The following is a 14,965-nucleotide window of genomic DNA, read 5'->3' as shown; positions in this document are numbered from 1 at the left end:
AGCAAAAGTGGTTGAGGCAGGTTCGATGTTGTCGTTTAAAGTTAAATTGGATAGATATATGGACAGGAAAGGAATGGAGGGTTACGGGCTGAGTGCAGGTCGGTGGGAATAGGATAGGGTAAGAGTTCGGCACGGACTAGAAGGGCCGAGATGGCCTGTTTCCATGCTGTAATTGTTATATGGTAATGCTACTATGACACTGTCATTTCCTTTGGGATCAATAAAGTATCTATCTATCTAAAGCCATCAAATTTCCACCCTTTTTTCTCACCAATAAGTTTACAATGTCTATATACTGCCTCTTACATAAAATTTCCACGTAAAATCTCGAGATCAAGTCCTTCACCTCCCGTAGTTCATCCCGTTTGTCCAAAGATGCTCCCTCCGGTTGCCGAGGCAACCGCCTCCATTTCTCGGCTTCCGGGTCACTGGCGATCACTTCCGGGTGGAGGTCGGGCATGGCGGTGCCCCTGGAGCTGTTCTGCTGGAAGGGAGACTGGGGGCTGCCGTCGGTCGACATCGAGAGCCTGACGGTGCTGGTAAGGTGGAGGAGAGAGAGGGGAGCGGGGGACACCCTATCGGGACGTCCGGGGCTACGGGGAGTAATGGGGAGCCACGCTATTAATCTTTAATTAATCCGCCTGGGAGCAAGGTCGGGCCCGGAGATCGCACGGTCGTCATGGCAACGGGCTTTTGCGGCAAGTTTTCAGTTGTTTAAGTTTATTGTCATAGATACTACATGTTCCTGGTTTGAATATCAAGTTTTTTTTTGCAGCAGCAGCTTGGTGCATTGCGAATGTAATGCGAAATTAATTAAATTATACATAGCCTACAGGATAAAGAAATATAACGACATTAGTACAAGCTGATATAGAAAAAGAAATCTAGTCCAAGGTAATAAAGAGTTATATAATCCGGAAGCTGGCCTTTCGGTCTCAGTCGGCTATGTTGACCATGTCTAGTCCCATTTACTTGTATTTAGTCCCCTATCCCTATTGATAGACTTGTCAAATCACAAACAGGAGAAATTCTGCAACTGGTGGAAGTCCAAGCAACACACACAAAATGCTGGAGGAACTCAGCAGGCCAGGCAGCATCTATGGAAAAGAGTATAGTTGATGTTTCAGGCTGAGACCCTTCATCAGGACTGGGGAACAAAAGATGAGGAGTTAGAAGATGGTGGCAGGGGAGGAAGAAACACACGGTGATGGGTAAAACCGGGTGGGGAGGAGTGAAGTAAAGAGCTGGGAAGTTGGTTGGTAAAAGAGATGCAGTGCTGGAGAAAGGGGAGTCTGATAGGAGAGGACGGAAGGCCATGGAAGAAAGAAAATGGGAGGAGCACTAGAGGGAGGTGATGGGCAGGTAAAGAGATATGGTGAGAGAGGGAAAAGGCAATGGGGAATGCTGAGAGGGTGGTTGGGTGGGATTTACTGGAAGTTCGAGAAATCTGTCTAGGTAGCCTCCAATCTAATGGATTTCTCAAACTTCCGGTAATGCCCCCAACCCCCACTTTGCCATTCTTCTCCCTGCCTTATAAACCTCTGTCAGGTCACCCCTCAGCCTTCTTTGCTCCAGGGAAAATAGTCCTAGCCAGTTTCTCCTGGTCCCTTTGTGAATTGATCAAACCACACCTCTGCCCTAACCATACCCAATGACTTGGCCTTCATAGCTGCCTGTGGCAATGAATTCCACAGATTCACGTTCCCTGGCTAAAGAAATTCCTCCCCATCGCCAATCTAAAAGGACGTGCTTCTATTCTGGGGCTGTGTCCTCTGGTCTTAGGTTGCATCCACACTAGACTGAATAAATCCATAACTGAAGCTTTTTCTCTTCGTTTTGACCCTCCGTCCACACTGAAACAGCGTTTTCCTCCCCCAAAAACGGAGCTTTTCTAAAACACTCTCCAGAGTGTTTAAATCTGAAAACACCGGTTGGGCGTTATAGTGTGTACGGGGTAACCGGAGGTTTTAAAAAAACCTGTTGTCCCTTTCATCGGTGAAGAGACTATGGCTGTAGGAAGTGTTTCCAGGGTGACCCCTCTGTGGGAGTGGGGAAGATGTTGGTGGGCCACCTGGGGGTCTGTGTGTCCGTATGTGTAGCTATTATAGTGGCTGTGAGGCTGGTATTGTGGTGGTGAAAAGTACTGGGGGGGGGGGAGCCATCATATTCCTCATCATTGCAAATCCCTCTGCAACAGAGTTATAGTCAGTTTTTCAATGTTCGTCATCAGCCGGGTCATACTGTCCGTGAACCTCCATATTGTCCGTTGGTTGCCTCCATACGCTCCAGTATTTTTTTTTTTAGTTTTAAGTCCTGCTGCGCGAGAGCCAACAGCTGTCCGTCGTTTTGCAATTTCCTTTTAAGTTTTTCTAGTCTGTAACTGGACAAACATGCACCAAGTATACCGTTTCCTCTTCGCTTGTTTTCTGTAGACGTGTCCTGTGCGTGCCCAGTAGGAGGAGATTCGCCCAAATACCCGTTTTAATGTGGATGGAAGTCTTTTCAAAAACGCCTGGTGTGGATGCCTATCGTTTTTACAGGAAACTGGTGTTTTCAAAATTATCCAGTCTAGTGAGGACATAGCCTTAGGTTCTCCCACCATAGGAAAAATCCTCTCGGGCCGGCTGGTGGCGCATGAAATCAGCACCGGACTCTGGGTTGGAGGTTCCAGGGTTCGAATCCAGTTGGGGCCGCTACCAAGTACGCTTTCCATCTGTGCCGGGTTGAGTGTTGAGATCGCAACTCGACCTCGTAAAATAAAGGGAAAAAATACTGCAAAATGGCTGTGTGAGGAGTGACGCGTCTCTCTCTCTCTCTCTCTCTCTCTATCTCTCTCTGTCTCTCTGTCTCTCTCTCTATCTGTCTCTCTGTCTCTCTCTCTATCTGTCTCTATCTCGCTCCGCGCCTTGTAAAGGCTTGAAAAAGACATCGTCCCGCCAACATCATGCACACGGCAAGAAAAAAGAAGGTAACATCCTCTCCTCTTCCACTCTATCGAGGCCTTTCACCATTCGTTGGTTTCAATGAGGTCACCCTTCATTCTTCTGAATTCCAGTGAATACAGGCCCAGAGCGGTCAAATGCGCTTCATGTGACAAACCTTTCAAAACTTGAATCATTTTTGTGAGCCTCCTTTCAACCCTCTCCAATGTCAGCACATCCTTTCTTAGATAAGGGGCCCAAAACTGCTCACAATGCTCCAAATGAGACCTCATCAGTGCTTTATAAAGTCTCAACATCTTTGCTTTTATATTCTACTCCTTTTGAAATGAATGCTAACATTGCATTTGCCTCCATCACCATCAGCTTAACCTCATCAAATAAGGTGAGAAGATTTCGAGAAGCAAGAGATCGTATTTGGTAAGAAGGAATTGTAAACCACAGCAACAGGCTCTTTGGACCTCAATGTCTTTGCCGAACACAGTGCCCAACTCTCTCTGTCTTCTGCCTGTACATGATTAATAATTCAACCATACATGAATACAGCATAAGGCATATGTAGGGTAATGAAGGGCATTTGATTGGACAGTGGAAGGGGACCTTCTGTAATCCGTGCTCTCCCAGCCGTGTGCGTGTGTGTGTGGACAATGTAAAGGGAGCTTTACTCTGTATCTAACCTGTACTAACTACCCTAGCCCTGACACTGTGTGACCAAACTTTGTACAGGGAGCTTTACTCTAATCAATGCTCCCCCTGCACCTGAGAGTGTGTACTGAGAAGTGCTGAGGGATATTTACTCAGTTTCCAAACTGAGCTGCCCTTGCCTTAGAAATGTGTGTGTGTGCTATCATAGTATAGAGCGATATTTACTCTATCTAAAGATAAAGCCTGATGTCTTTGCCTTGGGAGCGTGTGTGAGAGGACAACGTAGAGGAATGTTTACCCAGTATTTAACCAGTGCTGCTTCTGTCCGGGCAATCTACCCCAGGACAATGACAGAGTACTCCGCATCTAATTCATCCTTTCAAGTTCATTTGTTATTCAACCATACGTGAATACTCACGAATACAGCTAAGTGTTACTGTGGAGCCAAGGTGCAGAACATGGTACTAACAATCATACACAGCACAAAGCACATATAAGATATCGGTAAAATACAGTCACACAACAAAATATAGTCCCAAGTCCCTGAGCCGATGAATATTGCAGCAGTCTGCAGTTGAACACAATTCTGCTTGTCTTCTGCCGAGTGAACACTGGGGGCAGCACCAACTCAAGCATGGATGCCATGTCACGCCACACGGCCTCTTGCAGAGTGCCCGGCACCAACACCTCTCCCGAGGCGGCTGCAAACAGGTGATTCTGCGGCTTGCGCCTAGTCCTCGTTACGACTAAGGCCACGCAGCACCCCCACCGTTCGCTCTCAAATGAATGAATTAGATTTGCAGCGTTCCACATCACCGATGCCCAACAGGGCCTTGTGATCACAAGAAAAGCGACCAAGATGGTAATTTGCCGTTAGTCTGCACATCTTCATGCAGTGGTGCGTCTCTGCTGCAGGCAGCATCACGGTCTGCACCAAGTCCAGCTCCTTCAGTTTCTCCACCAACAAACATGTTGCTGATGAGGTACAGCTGCCGTACTTTTAAGTTGTTAATGTCGAGCAGGGGCTTGTGATCATAAACGATGTTTAAAAAGGACAATAACACCTTTAAACTTTCCTCCTCTCACCTTGAATGTATGTGCTCGAGTACATGATATTCTACCGTGGGAAGAAGACTCCATTTACTGTATCTATGAATGCCTCCCTTTGTGTCAGATCTCCCCTCAGCATCTGATGCTCCAGTGAAAACAAACTCTGCGTGGAGACTGGCTAAAGGAATGTTTGGGGCCATTAGGTTTCATGTCATTAACATGCTCAAGTAATCATCTGGGATCTTTTTCATTACTTATTGAACTCCTGCCATGCCGATTTGCCTGAAGCTTGTCGAGTCCTCTGCCTGTTTTCCCAAGTTTCACAATTTGCTATTCTGGATACTTTCCTGCTTAGAGGTCAGGGTGCTGTGCTAGCGTAGCGGTTTGGAGTTCAATACTGGCACTCTCTGTGAGGAGTCTGGGGTTCAATACTGGCACTCTCTGTGAGGAGTTTACAGTTCAATACTGGCACTCTCTGTGAGGAGTTTACAGTTCAATACTGGCACTCTCTGTGAGGAGTCTGGGGTTCAATACTGGCACTCTCTATGAGGAGTTTACAGTTCAATACTGGCACTCTCTGTGAGGAGTCTGTACGTTCTTCCCGTCACTTTGTGGGCTTCCCTGAGTGCTCCAGTTCCCTTCCACAGACCAAAGGCACACCAGTTGGTAGTTTATCTGGTCCTGAGATTCGGCTGGTTTTGCGTTTCAAAGAGTAAGGGTTTCAGCTTGTATATTTTCGACATTCTCTGATATTAAGTTGAACGTTGAACCGAGAGCGAGGTTGCTGGGTGGTGTGGCTCAGTGAGCCAGAAGGGCCTGTTGCACACTGTAGCTCCAAACAAAATCACTAGTAACTGACCTTGAAATCTTTCAGTCATTAACCTTCAGCTGTGATAAGTGCTCCCATGAAAACACTGACTAAATCCCAAAGAATTAGGGATAGACGGAGTGATGAAACAGGCTTCTGGCATGCTGACCTTCATAAAGCATGGCACTGGGTGTTGAAATTGGGATGTTATGTTGCAGTTACACAAAGCAGAAATGAGGACTCACATCAGCTTCTTAGAATTATTTCAATTAAAGAATATTTTGTTTTCTTTTGCACATTGGTTGTTTGTCAGCCTTCATGATTTTTTTTGTAGCTTCTAATATATTCTTTATTTTTCTGTATGCCAACGTGTACGACCTTTCACGTGGCAGTGGACAGTGTAGAGGAGCACACTGGAGGCTGTTGATATCTGGAGGGGTGGACGGTTTGGGATGTGTCTGGAGGCTACAAAATTGGGAAAGAGATTGATAACATGGTGAGATTTGAATGTGTGTACTCAAGATTTAAACTGTGTCGAGAGGTTATTCTGAGTAGATTGGAAGGTGAAGCTGGTTATTATATGGATATCATTCATCATCATATTGAACAGCAGAGCAGACTCTGAGGGCCCAAATCACCTCTTCCTGCTAAATCTTAGCTTCCAATACTGTATTTGTTTGTTAATGGAGAGCTGGAGTACACGAGAGGGTGCTGAGAGAGAGTTAGACATGGACAAGTGATAAGCACTTCAGTGACATTGTGATGGTACCTGGGTACCTCTGGATCTGTTCCACAGCAAGGCTGTGTTTAATTTGGTAACAGACACAATATACTGGAGGAACACGGCAGGTCAGGCAGCACCTATGGAAATGAATAAACAGTCGACGTTTCAGGCCGAGACCCTTCATCAGGACTGGAAAGAAAAGGTGAAGATGCCAGAATAAGGTGTTGGAGAGAGGGGAAGGAGGACAAGCTGGCAGGTGAGAGGTGAAAGTGTTAGAGTACAGAGAAAGTGCAGTGCGGGCAGACAGTAATGTGCCCGGTCACAGTCGAAAAGAGGCTGTGCTTTTTTCTCACTGCTGCCATCAGGAGGTACAGGAGCCTCAGGACCCACACCACCAGGTTCAGGAACAATTACTGCCCCCCAACCACCAGGCTCTTGAATCAATCACCCTGACACTGAACTGTTCCAACAACCTATGGACTCACTTTGAGGAATTCTTCATTCTCAGGTTCTCGATATTTATTGCTTTTTATTTATTATTACTAATTTATTGTTTTTTCATTTTGTATTTGCAATTTGTTTTGCACATTAGTTTTTCCATCGTGTGTGGTTTTTCATTGATTCTGTTGTGTTTCTTTGTATTTACTGTGAATGCCCACAAGGAAATGAATCTCAGGGTAGTATGTCGTGACATATATGTACTTCGATAATAAATTTACGTAGTACTCCGATCTAGATTGTGAGGTCCATTTTCTCATACTAGGGGTACAACATGGTGAAATGGTTGTCCTGGAGAGGAATGGAAGGGAGGGCCTCCTGAGCAGCAAGCGTTCAGCTGGCCGAACTCAGCGGTCGGAGCTGCATCTCTGAGGAGAAAGGAATTGTCGACGTTTCAGGTCTGCATTAGGTCCGAGAGGGGAGAGGGTGGTAGCCGTTGTGAAGAGGAAAGGTGGGGGTGGTGAGGCAGGGGTCAGCAGACCGAAGGGATTGAACAGGTGGAGCTGGGAGAAAGAGGCAGAGAAAATGAAAGCTGATGATGCGATATTGGTGAAGAGGGTGAATTTTGTGACAGGTGCTGGAAGGAAATGAACAGGAACATAGAGAATTTCCAGTGCTGATTTGCTGAGGGATGAGAAGTGCAAAGGACTTGTTCACTAGAACGAACACTGCGGATAAATTGGAATTGAACTGGGAATCTCTGGGCTTGTACTCGATAGAGTTCAGAAGGATGGGGGATGCAGTGTTGTGGACCTACTGAATACTGAAAGACCTGTATAGAAGAGATGCTGTTTCCATTATCATGAGTGTTCATTCGTCAGGCCAGTGATGTTGTGGGGATGGAACTGGACTCTCTCACGGTGGTGTCTGAAAAGAGGATGCTGTCTAAGTTGCATGCCATCTTGGACAATGTCTCCCATCCACTACATAATGTACTGGTTGGGCACAGGAGCACATTCAGCCAGAGACTCATTCCACCGAGATGCAACACAGAGCGTCATAGGAAGTCATTCCTGCCTGTGGCCATCAAACTTTACAACTCCTCCCTTGGAGGGTCAGACAGCCTGAGCCAATAGGCTGGTCCTGGATTTATTTCATAATTTACTGGCATAATTTACATATTACTGTTTAACTATTTATGGTTCTATTACTATTTATTATTTATGGAGCAACTGTAACGAAAACCAATTTCCCCCGGGATTAATAAAGTATGACTATGACTAGGATACAAGGACACAGTCTCGGAATAAAGTGACATAATTCGAACAGAGATAGGAATTTCGTTAGCCAGCGGGTGGTGAATCTGTGGAATTCATTGTCACAGACGGCTGTGGAGGCCAAATCACTTAAGGCAGAGATTTCTGGCATCTTCCCCCGTCCTTTCCAGTCCTGAAGGGTCTTGGCCTGAAACGTTGACTGTTTATTCATTTCCGTGGATGCTGCCTGACCTGCTGAGTTTCTCCAGCATTTTGTGTGTGTTGCTCTGGATTTCCAGCATCTGCAGAATTTCTCATGTTTAAGGCAGAGATTGGTTGGTAAGGGAGTTAAACGTTACAGGGAGAAGGCAAGAAAATGGAGTTGGGGGGGGAAGGGGGGGTCAGCCATGATTGAATGCAGAGCAAACTCAGTGGGCTGGATGGCCTGATTTTACTCTTGTATCTCCGGGTCTCTTACATGAGGGATGTTTAAGGGACTTCGATAATTCAAAGGAAATGCATCACCATAGTACATATATGTTATCATGTGCTGCCTTTGGATACTTCTTGTGGACATTAATGAAAGAAAAATGGAGGGATAGGTAGGAGGGAAGGGTTAGATTGATCTTGGATGAGGTTAAAGGGTTAGTTTAACATTGTGGGCCAAAGAGCCTGTACTGTGTTATAATGTTCTACGTTCTATATAAACAGGTCTAAGTCCACATCAACCATCAGTCACCCAATTTACACATCTGACATTAATGTTCTTTTTTAAAAAAACTCAATTTGCAACAAGATTTCTGGTCCAAAGACACAAGTTCAAGTTCTCATTCTGGAGTTTTCCCCCTTCCTTTGCAGTCCCAATGAAGGGTCTTGGCCTGAAATATTGACTGTTTATTCATTTCCATAGATGCTGCCTGACCTGAGTTCCTCCAGCATTTTGTGTGTGTAGTTCAAATCATGCTTCTGGCAGCAATTAAAATTCACACAGTTTAAACAAGTCTGTATTTGTTTTAAACAGTTTATATCAGAACCGTTGAAAATCCAGAACAGACCCAGACTGGAAACGTTGACTGTTTCTCTTTCGACAGATGCTGCCTGACCTGATTAGATTTTATTGCATTTTGGGGTTTTCCAGTAACTGCATTTGTGTCTTTTAATATAAATTTTCATCTGTAAGTTGGCTTAAAAGCCCATCTAGTTCTTTTGAGGGAACTCCTTCATTCTTGCCCAGCTGGGCTAATACGTAGCTACAGACTCTGCTTGACGCTTAACGGTGTCCTTGGCTCAAGGCTGTATGAGGATGGAAGATGAATGTTGGTGGAGTCATTGATATCGAAAGTAGGTAAGCAAGTTGGCCTTCTGAGCAGATAGCATTTTAGGATGTGCCTTCGCATGGCAATGTGGTGATGGAGAGGTGGTGTAGGGGAGGCAGTGGATGAATCAGAGGTTGGGATCTAGGGCAGGGGGTTGTATACAGAATAACAGATCTCTGGGAGTGAATTACAGATTGGGATCTAATCTAGGGGTCTATTTATAGAATAACAAATCCCTGGCAGAGTTGCAGGCTGGGCTATTGGTAATCCAGTGGTCTGGAGGGAGAGGGGTTTCTATGTAGAATAACAGATTCCTAGGGTGTTACACGTTGCGGTAGAATCTAGGAATTCAGGGGGTTTATATATAGAATAACGGATCCCTGAGTGTGATTTACAGATTGGGGTCTAATCCAGGGATCTGGGAGCATTATACATGACAAGTTGGAAACTAATTGACTTAGATGCTGTTGAGAAATAGTGGGTTTGGAGATTGACGAACAGATAGCTGGGAGTGAGTACAGGCAGATCCAAGTGTGTGATCTCCCTGTTGGTTGATGAGTAAGAATTGTGTGAATTGATGTGTCTTTGCCTGATGCGCCTCTGGACAGCTGAAGCAGTTTCCTATCATGAAATGAGGCTGCTTTGGCAACCCTGTGGACAAACAGGATGAATGGTGTGCGGTTCCCAGTTATATTTTCCACGTCTCATGCCTGAAGGGCTTTGGGCTCCAGCTGCCTGTCTCACTGATTCCATTACATCATTCCTTGGTGCTGGCTTGTCTGCCTGCTGCTTTTACAGGAACTGCAACAGAGAAGCTGCTGTACCGCGGACAGCTGCTGGAGTCAGGCTGATGAAGGGTCGGGTCCTGTGGCTAACAGGACTGGCAACTGTCCTGATGAGGCTGGAGGGCTGATTCCAGACAAACCACCTTATTAATTGTCCCTCCTCTTCTGCCTCAACGAGGCCATTCTCAGGTTAGAGGAGCAACCTCGTATTCTGTCTAGGTAGCCTCCAACCTGATGGCATGAACACTGATTTCTTTTTCCGGTAAATTTTCCCCCCTCTGTTTCCCTCTTCATCTGTTCCACAGTCTGGCCTCTTGCCTCTTCTCAGCTGCCTATTACTTCCCCTGGTGCCCCTCCTCCTTCTCTTTGTCCCATGGTCCACTCTCCTCTCCTCTCGGATTTCTTCCCCACCCCTTTACCTTTTCTACCTGTCACCTCCCAGCTTCTCACTTCATTCCCCCCTCCCCTCATACACCCACCTGGCTTCACCCATCACCTTCTGGCTTGTCCTCCTCCCCCCTCCCCCATTCTGGTTTCTTCCCCTTTCCTTTACAGCCCGCATGAAGGGTCTCAGCCTGAAATGTTGACCGTAAGTCAGAAGCAGAATAAGGCCATTTGGCCCATCAAATCTGCTATGCTGTTTCAACATGGCTGATCTATATACCTTTCAACCCTATTCTCCTGCCTTCTCTCCTTTCACACCCTGACTATCAATAACTTATTTATTATTATTATTATTATTATTTATTTCTTTTTCTACTTGCACAGTTCTCTTCTGCACACTGATTAAGCGCCCAGGTTGGTGCAGTCTTTCATTGATTCTGTTATAGTTATTATTCTACAATCGATTTATTGAGTATGCCTGCAAGAAGATGAATCTCAGGGTTGATTATGGTAAAATGTCTGTACATTGATAAATTTACTTTGAACCCATCAAACTCCATCCTAAATACACCCAATGACTTGTTCTCCACAGATGCCTGTGGCAAAAAATTTACCATCCTCTGGCTAAAGAAATTCTTCCTCATCTCCATTCTAACTGGATGGCCCTCTATTCTGAGATTGCACCCTCTGGTCCTAGGCTCCCCTACTATAGGAAATATATTTTCCACATCTACTCTTCATCTACATTCAATAGGCTTCAATGAGATCCTTCCTCATTTTTCTAAATTCCATTGAGTAAAGTCTCAGAGCCATCAATCACTGCTCATACAATAAGCTTTTCATTCCCAGAATCATTCTTGTGAACTTCCTCTGAACCCTCTCCAATGTCAGCATAGTCTTTCTTAAATAAGGGGCCCAAACCTGCTCACAATACTCTAAGTGAGGCCTCACCAGTGCCTTGTAAAATCTCAGCATTACGTCATTGTGTTTATATTCTAGTCCTCTTGAAATGAATGAATGCTAACATTGCATTTGTCTTCCTCACCACAGATTCAACCTGCAAGTTAACCTTCAGGGAACGCTGCATGGGATATTTGAACTTCCTTCCTGTTTAGAAAATAGCCTATGCTTTTATTCCTTGACCATACACTTCTTGACACTGTTCCATCTGCCACTTCTTTGCCCATTCTCCCAATCTGTCTTTTAAGTCCTCCTGCAGCCATCCTGCCTCCTCAATACAACCTGCCCCTCCACCTATCTCTGTATCACCTGCAAACTTGGCCACAAAGCCATCAATCCCATCATCCAAATCACTGAGATAACATAAAAAGCAGTCCTAACACTGACCCCTGCGGAACAGCACTGGTCACCAGCAGCCAACCAGGAAAAGCTACCTTTATCCCCACTCTTTGCCTCCTGCCAATCAGCCAATCCTCTGTCCATGCTGGGATCCTTCCTGTAATACCATAGGCTCTTAACTTGTTAAGCAGCCCCGTATGCAGTCAAATCTTCTGAAAATCCAAGTACACAACGTCCACCATTCTCCTTCACGCTGCTTGTTATTTCCTCAAACAATTCCAACAGATTTGTCAGTGTTACAAGCATCTACCCTTTGTAAAAATGATCAGTGAGGCACAGAGAGAATCTGTACTTACCGACAAGCCTTTATCGTCTCAACTAAAAAGCAGTTGGGTTCACTAACTACCTGTGTACAACCCTACTAGAATCCCTGTCCCTCCACGAACAGTCAATGAAGAGAAAGGGTATTACCCAGGAAGGCAGTCCTTGCTGGCCAGGTGTTCCTCGGGGTCCTGATCTCCACATGTCTGTGGGGCCCTCCTCATCCACGACGGTTGATCCCTGGTTGCAGGAGTTATTGCCCCCATGTATTTGGAGCTCCTGACTCCTATAGGGCTCCTCATCAATTGAACTGATGGATCTCCAACCCATTGGCTCAAGGCCACCTTCTTGCTGGTTCTAGTCCGGGACTACAATTGACATTGTTTCATGGTTCTACCACCCCTGCCTTGTGTATTTGTGTCTTTCAACGCTGACTGGTCCAAACCAGTTAAACTAGATGACCCAGACACTGAGTCAAATGAGATTACTGATTGCTTCTTTGGTAGGTCTGGCCCTTTGCATAATAAATAGCTACTGGTCAGAGAATGGTCTTAGGTTTAGCAGGTCATTACCTGGAACTCCTAGGCTACATCCACACTAGACTGGATAATTTGGAAAACGCCAGTTTCGCGTAAGAACGATAGGCGTCCACACCGGCGTTTTTCAAAATATCTCCGTCCACATTAGAACGGATATTTGGGCGAATCTCCTCCTACTGGGCATGCGCAGGACACACTGAAAACAAGCGAAGAGGAAACGGTATACTTGGTGCACGTTTATCCAGTTACAGACTTGAAAAACTTAAAAGGAAATTGCCAAACAAAAGACTTGGTGCGCGTTTGTCCAGAAACATTTCCTACAGCCAAAGTCTCTTCACTGATGAAAGGGACGTCAGCTACCACTAAATGCAATAAGGCTTGTTACTGGGCAAAAATGAAATTTGCTGTTACCTCATTTGTTTGCCTCTACTTTTGCTATGCCTTTGTGTATCATTTTGCTGTATTTAACATGTGTAATAAAACGAGTTACTGGGCAGGAGTGACAATTGCATCTATTGAATGTCTGCACAAGCAATACATTAATAATGTTATACGAGCGTGGCGGTGGACAAACCCAAGTGCAGAACATGGGCGCGGGGGCAGAGTCGGGAGGCGTTAGAGCGTGGAATCGGTTTCCAGGAGAGTCTTTACCCAAAGTCTTGGGTTTAGAGAGAATCCAGGAGCGATGCTAGACTTCGAACTGACAGTCCTAAGAACCATGAAACGAGGTTGCTCACACCGGAGTCGACCAACGAACTGGCAGCTCCTTGTTGTGATCACAGGGTCTTTATCCTGCATTTTCTGATGGAAAGCAGGTGTGTGTAGTTAGTGGAACCTGGGAATGATTGGAAATTAAATGAGGGGATTGAGGCCTAATTCCTGAGGTAAATAGTAAAATGGAGGATTGCCAGAAGGGACCATGACAAATAAAGTGTCTTGTTAAATGTATAAATCATGTCTGCATCAGTGTTATCTTGTATTTCCATACAATGTTACATTAGGCTGTTTCACATCTATTGTCAGATATTGTTGTTGTGGTGTTGGAGGTTGTGTTCAAGAAAACAATGAAATGCTGTGTTGCCGCCACCATTTGTTCCGGCACGTCATGACAGCGTTTTTAAAACCTCCGGTTGCTCCGTACACACTACAACGGCCAACCGGCATTTTCAGATTTAAACACTTTGGAGAGCGTTTTAGAAAAGCTCCGTTTTCGGGGGAGGAAAACGCCATTTCAGTGTGGACGGAGAGTCAAAACGAAGAGAAAAAGCTTCGTTAAGGATTTGTCCGGTCTAGTGTGGACGTAGTCTTAGTGTCCACATTCAAGTGCTCATTATCCTAGTGCAAGAATCAGTTTAGAGTTCACAAAATGGGAGGAACAAAGACTTCCACTTTGTCTACTTCCGTTGTCCTTGATTCATTCAAATCCACTAATTTGTAGATTGTAGTTCCTTCTGGCCAACATCTGGCAAGATTTTCCCTTAAGGAAACCATGCTGACTTTGGCCTATCTTATCACGCGCCTCCAAGTACCATGAAACTTCATCGTTAACAATTGACTACAACATCTTCCCAACCACTAAGGTCAGGCTAACTGCCCTATAATATTCTTTCTTCTTCTTCCCTATTCACTTGAAAGGGTGGAGTGAAATTTGCAATTTCCTATTCCTCCAGAGCCATTCCAGAATCTGATGATTATTGAAAGATTATTACTAATGCCTCCACAATCTCTTCAGCCACCTCTTTCCAAACACTGTGATGTAGTCCATCTGGTCCAGGTGACTCCTGCCCCCAGACACTCTAGAACTTCCAGCATATTGCTGGTGTCTTCCACAGTGAAAACTGATGCAAAATACAACCCCCCGCCTTTTTACTATCTCTCCAGCATCATTTTCTAGTGGTGCAATATCTGCTGTTGCCTCTCTTTTACTATTTATATTTCTGAAAAAATCTTTTTGTTTCCTTGTTGATATTATTGGCTAGCTTACCTTCATATTTCATTACCCCACCGCTCCATGGCTTTTTTAGTTGCCTTCTGTTTTTTTTTAAAGTTTCCCAAACCTCTAACTTCCTTCTAATGTTTGGTCTATTATATGCCCTCTCTTTTGGTTTTCTTTTGGCTTTGACTTCCCTTGTCAGCCATGGTTGTATCATCCAGCCTTTAGAATACAACTAATATTCTGCGCCTTCCAAATTACTCCCAGAAACTCTGGCCTTTGCTGCTCTGCCATCATCCCCGCTAGTGCCCCCTTCCAATCAGCTTTGGCCAGCTCCTCTCTGATGGTTCCACTGTAATATTGATACATCTGACTGTATCTACTCCCTCTCAAACTGCAGGGTGAATTCTATCATATTATGATCACTTTCTCCTCAGGGTTCCTTTGCTTTAAGCTCCCTAATCAAATCTGTTTCATTGCACAACATCCAATCTAGAATAACTGATACCCTAGTGGGCTCAACCACAA

The 14,965-nt window shown here is 45.1% G+C and overlaps 1 protein-coding gene across 2 annotated transcripts in view; it reads left to right on the top strand.

Moving 5' to 3' along the window:
- The first annotated feature begins 437 nt into the window (after window positions 1-437).
- The window catches only part of mtx1b (metaxin 1b), a 34,194-nt gene continuing 19,666 nt past the window's right edge, over window positions 438-14,965 (top strand). For both annotated transcript variants that reach the window (XM_063032363.1, XM_063032357.1), the window contains exon 1: window positions 438-539. In XM_063032363.1, the coding sequence (XP_062888433.1) occupies window positions 459-539 (81 nt within the window). In that variant the 5' untranslated portion in view covers window positions 438-458. The remainder of the gene's footprint in view (window positions 540-14,965) is intronic.

The sequence above is a fragment of the Mobula hypostoma genome, chromosome 2, assembly GCF_963921235.1.
Source record: "Mobula hypostoma chromosome 2, sMobHyp1.1, whole genome shotgun sequence".
Lineage (NCBI taxonomy): Eukaryota > Metazoa > Chordata > Chondrichthyes > Myliobatiformes > Myliobatidae > Mobula > Mobula hypostoma.
Note: the sequence above shows the minus strand (reverse complement) of the source record. Positions and strands in the feature narration are given on the sequence as shown.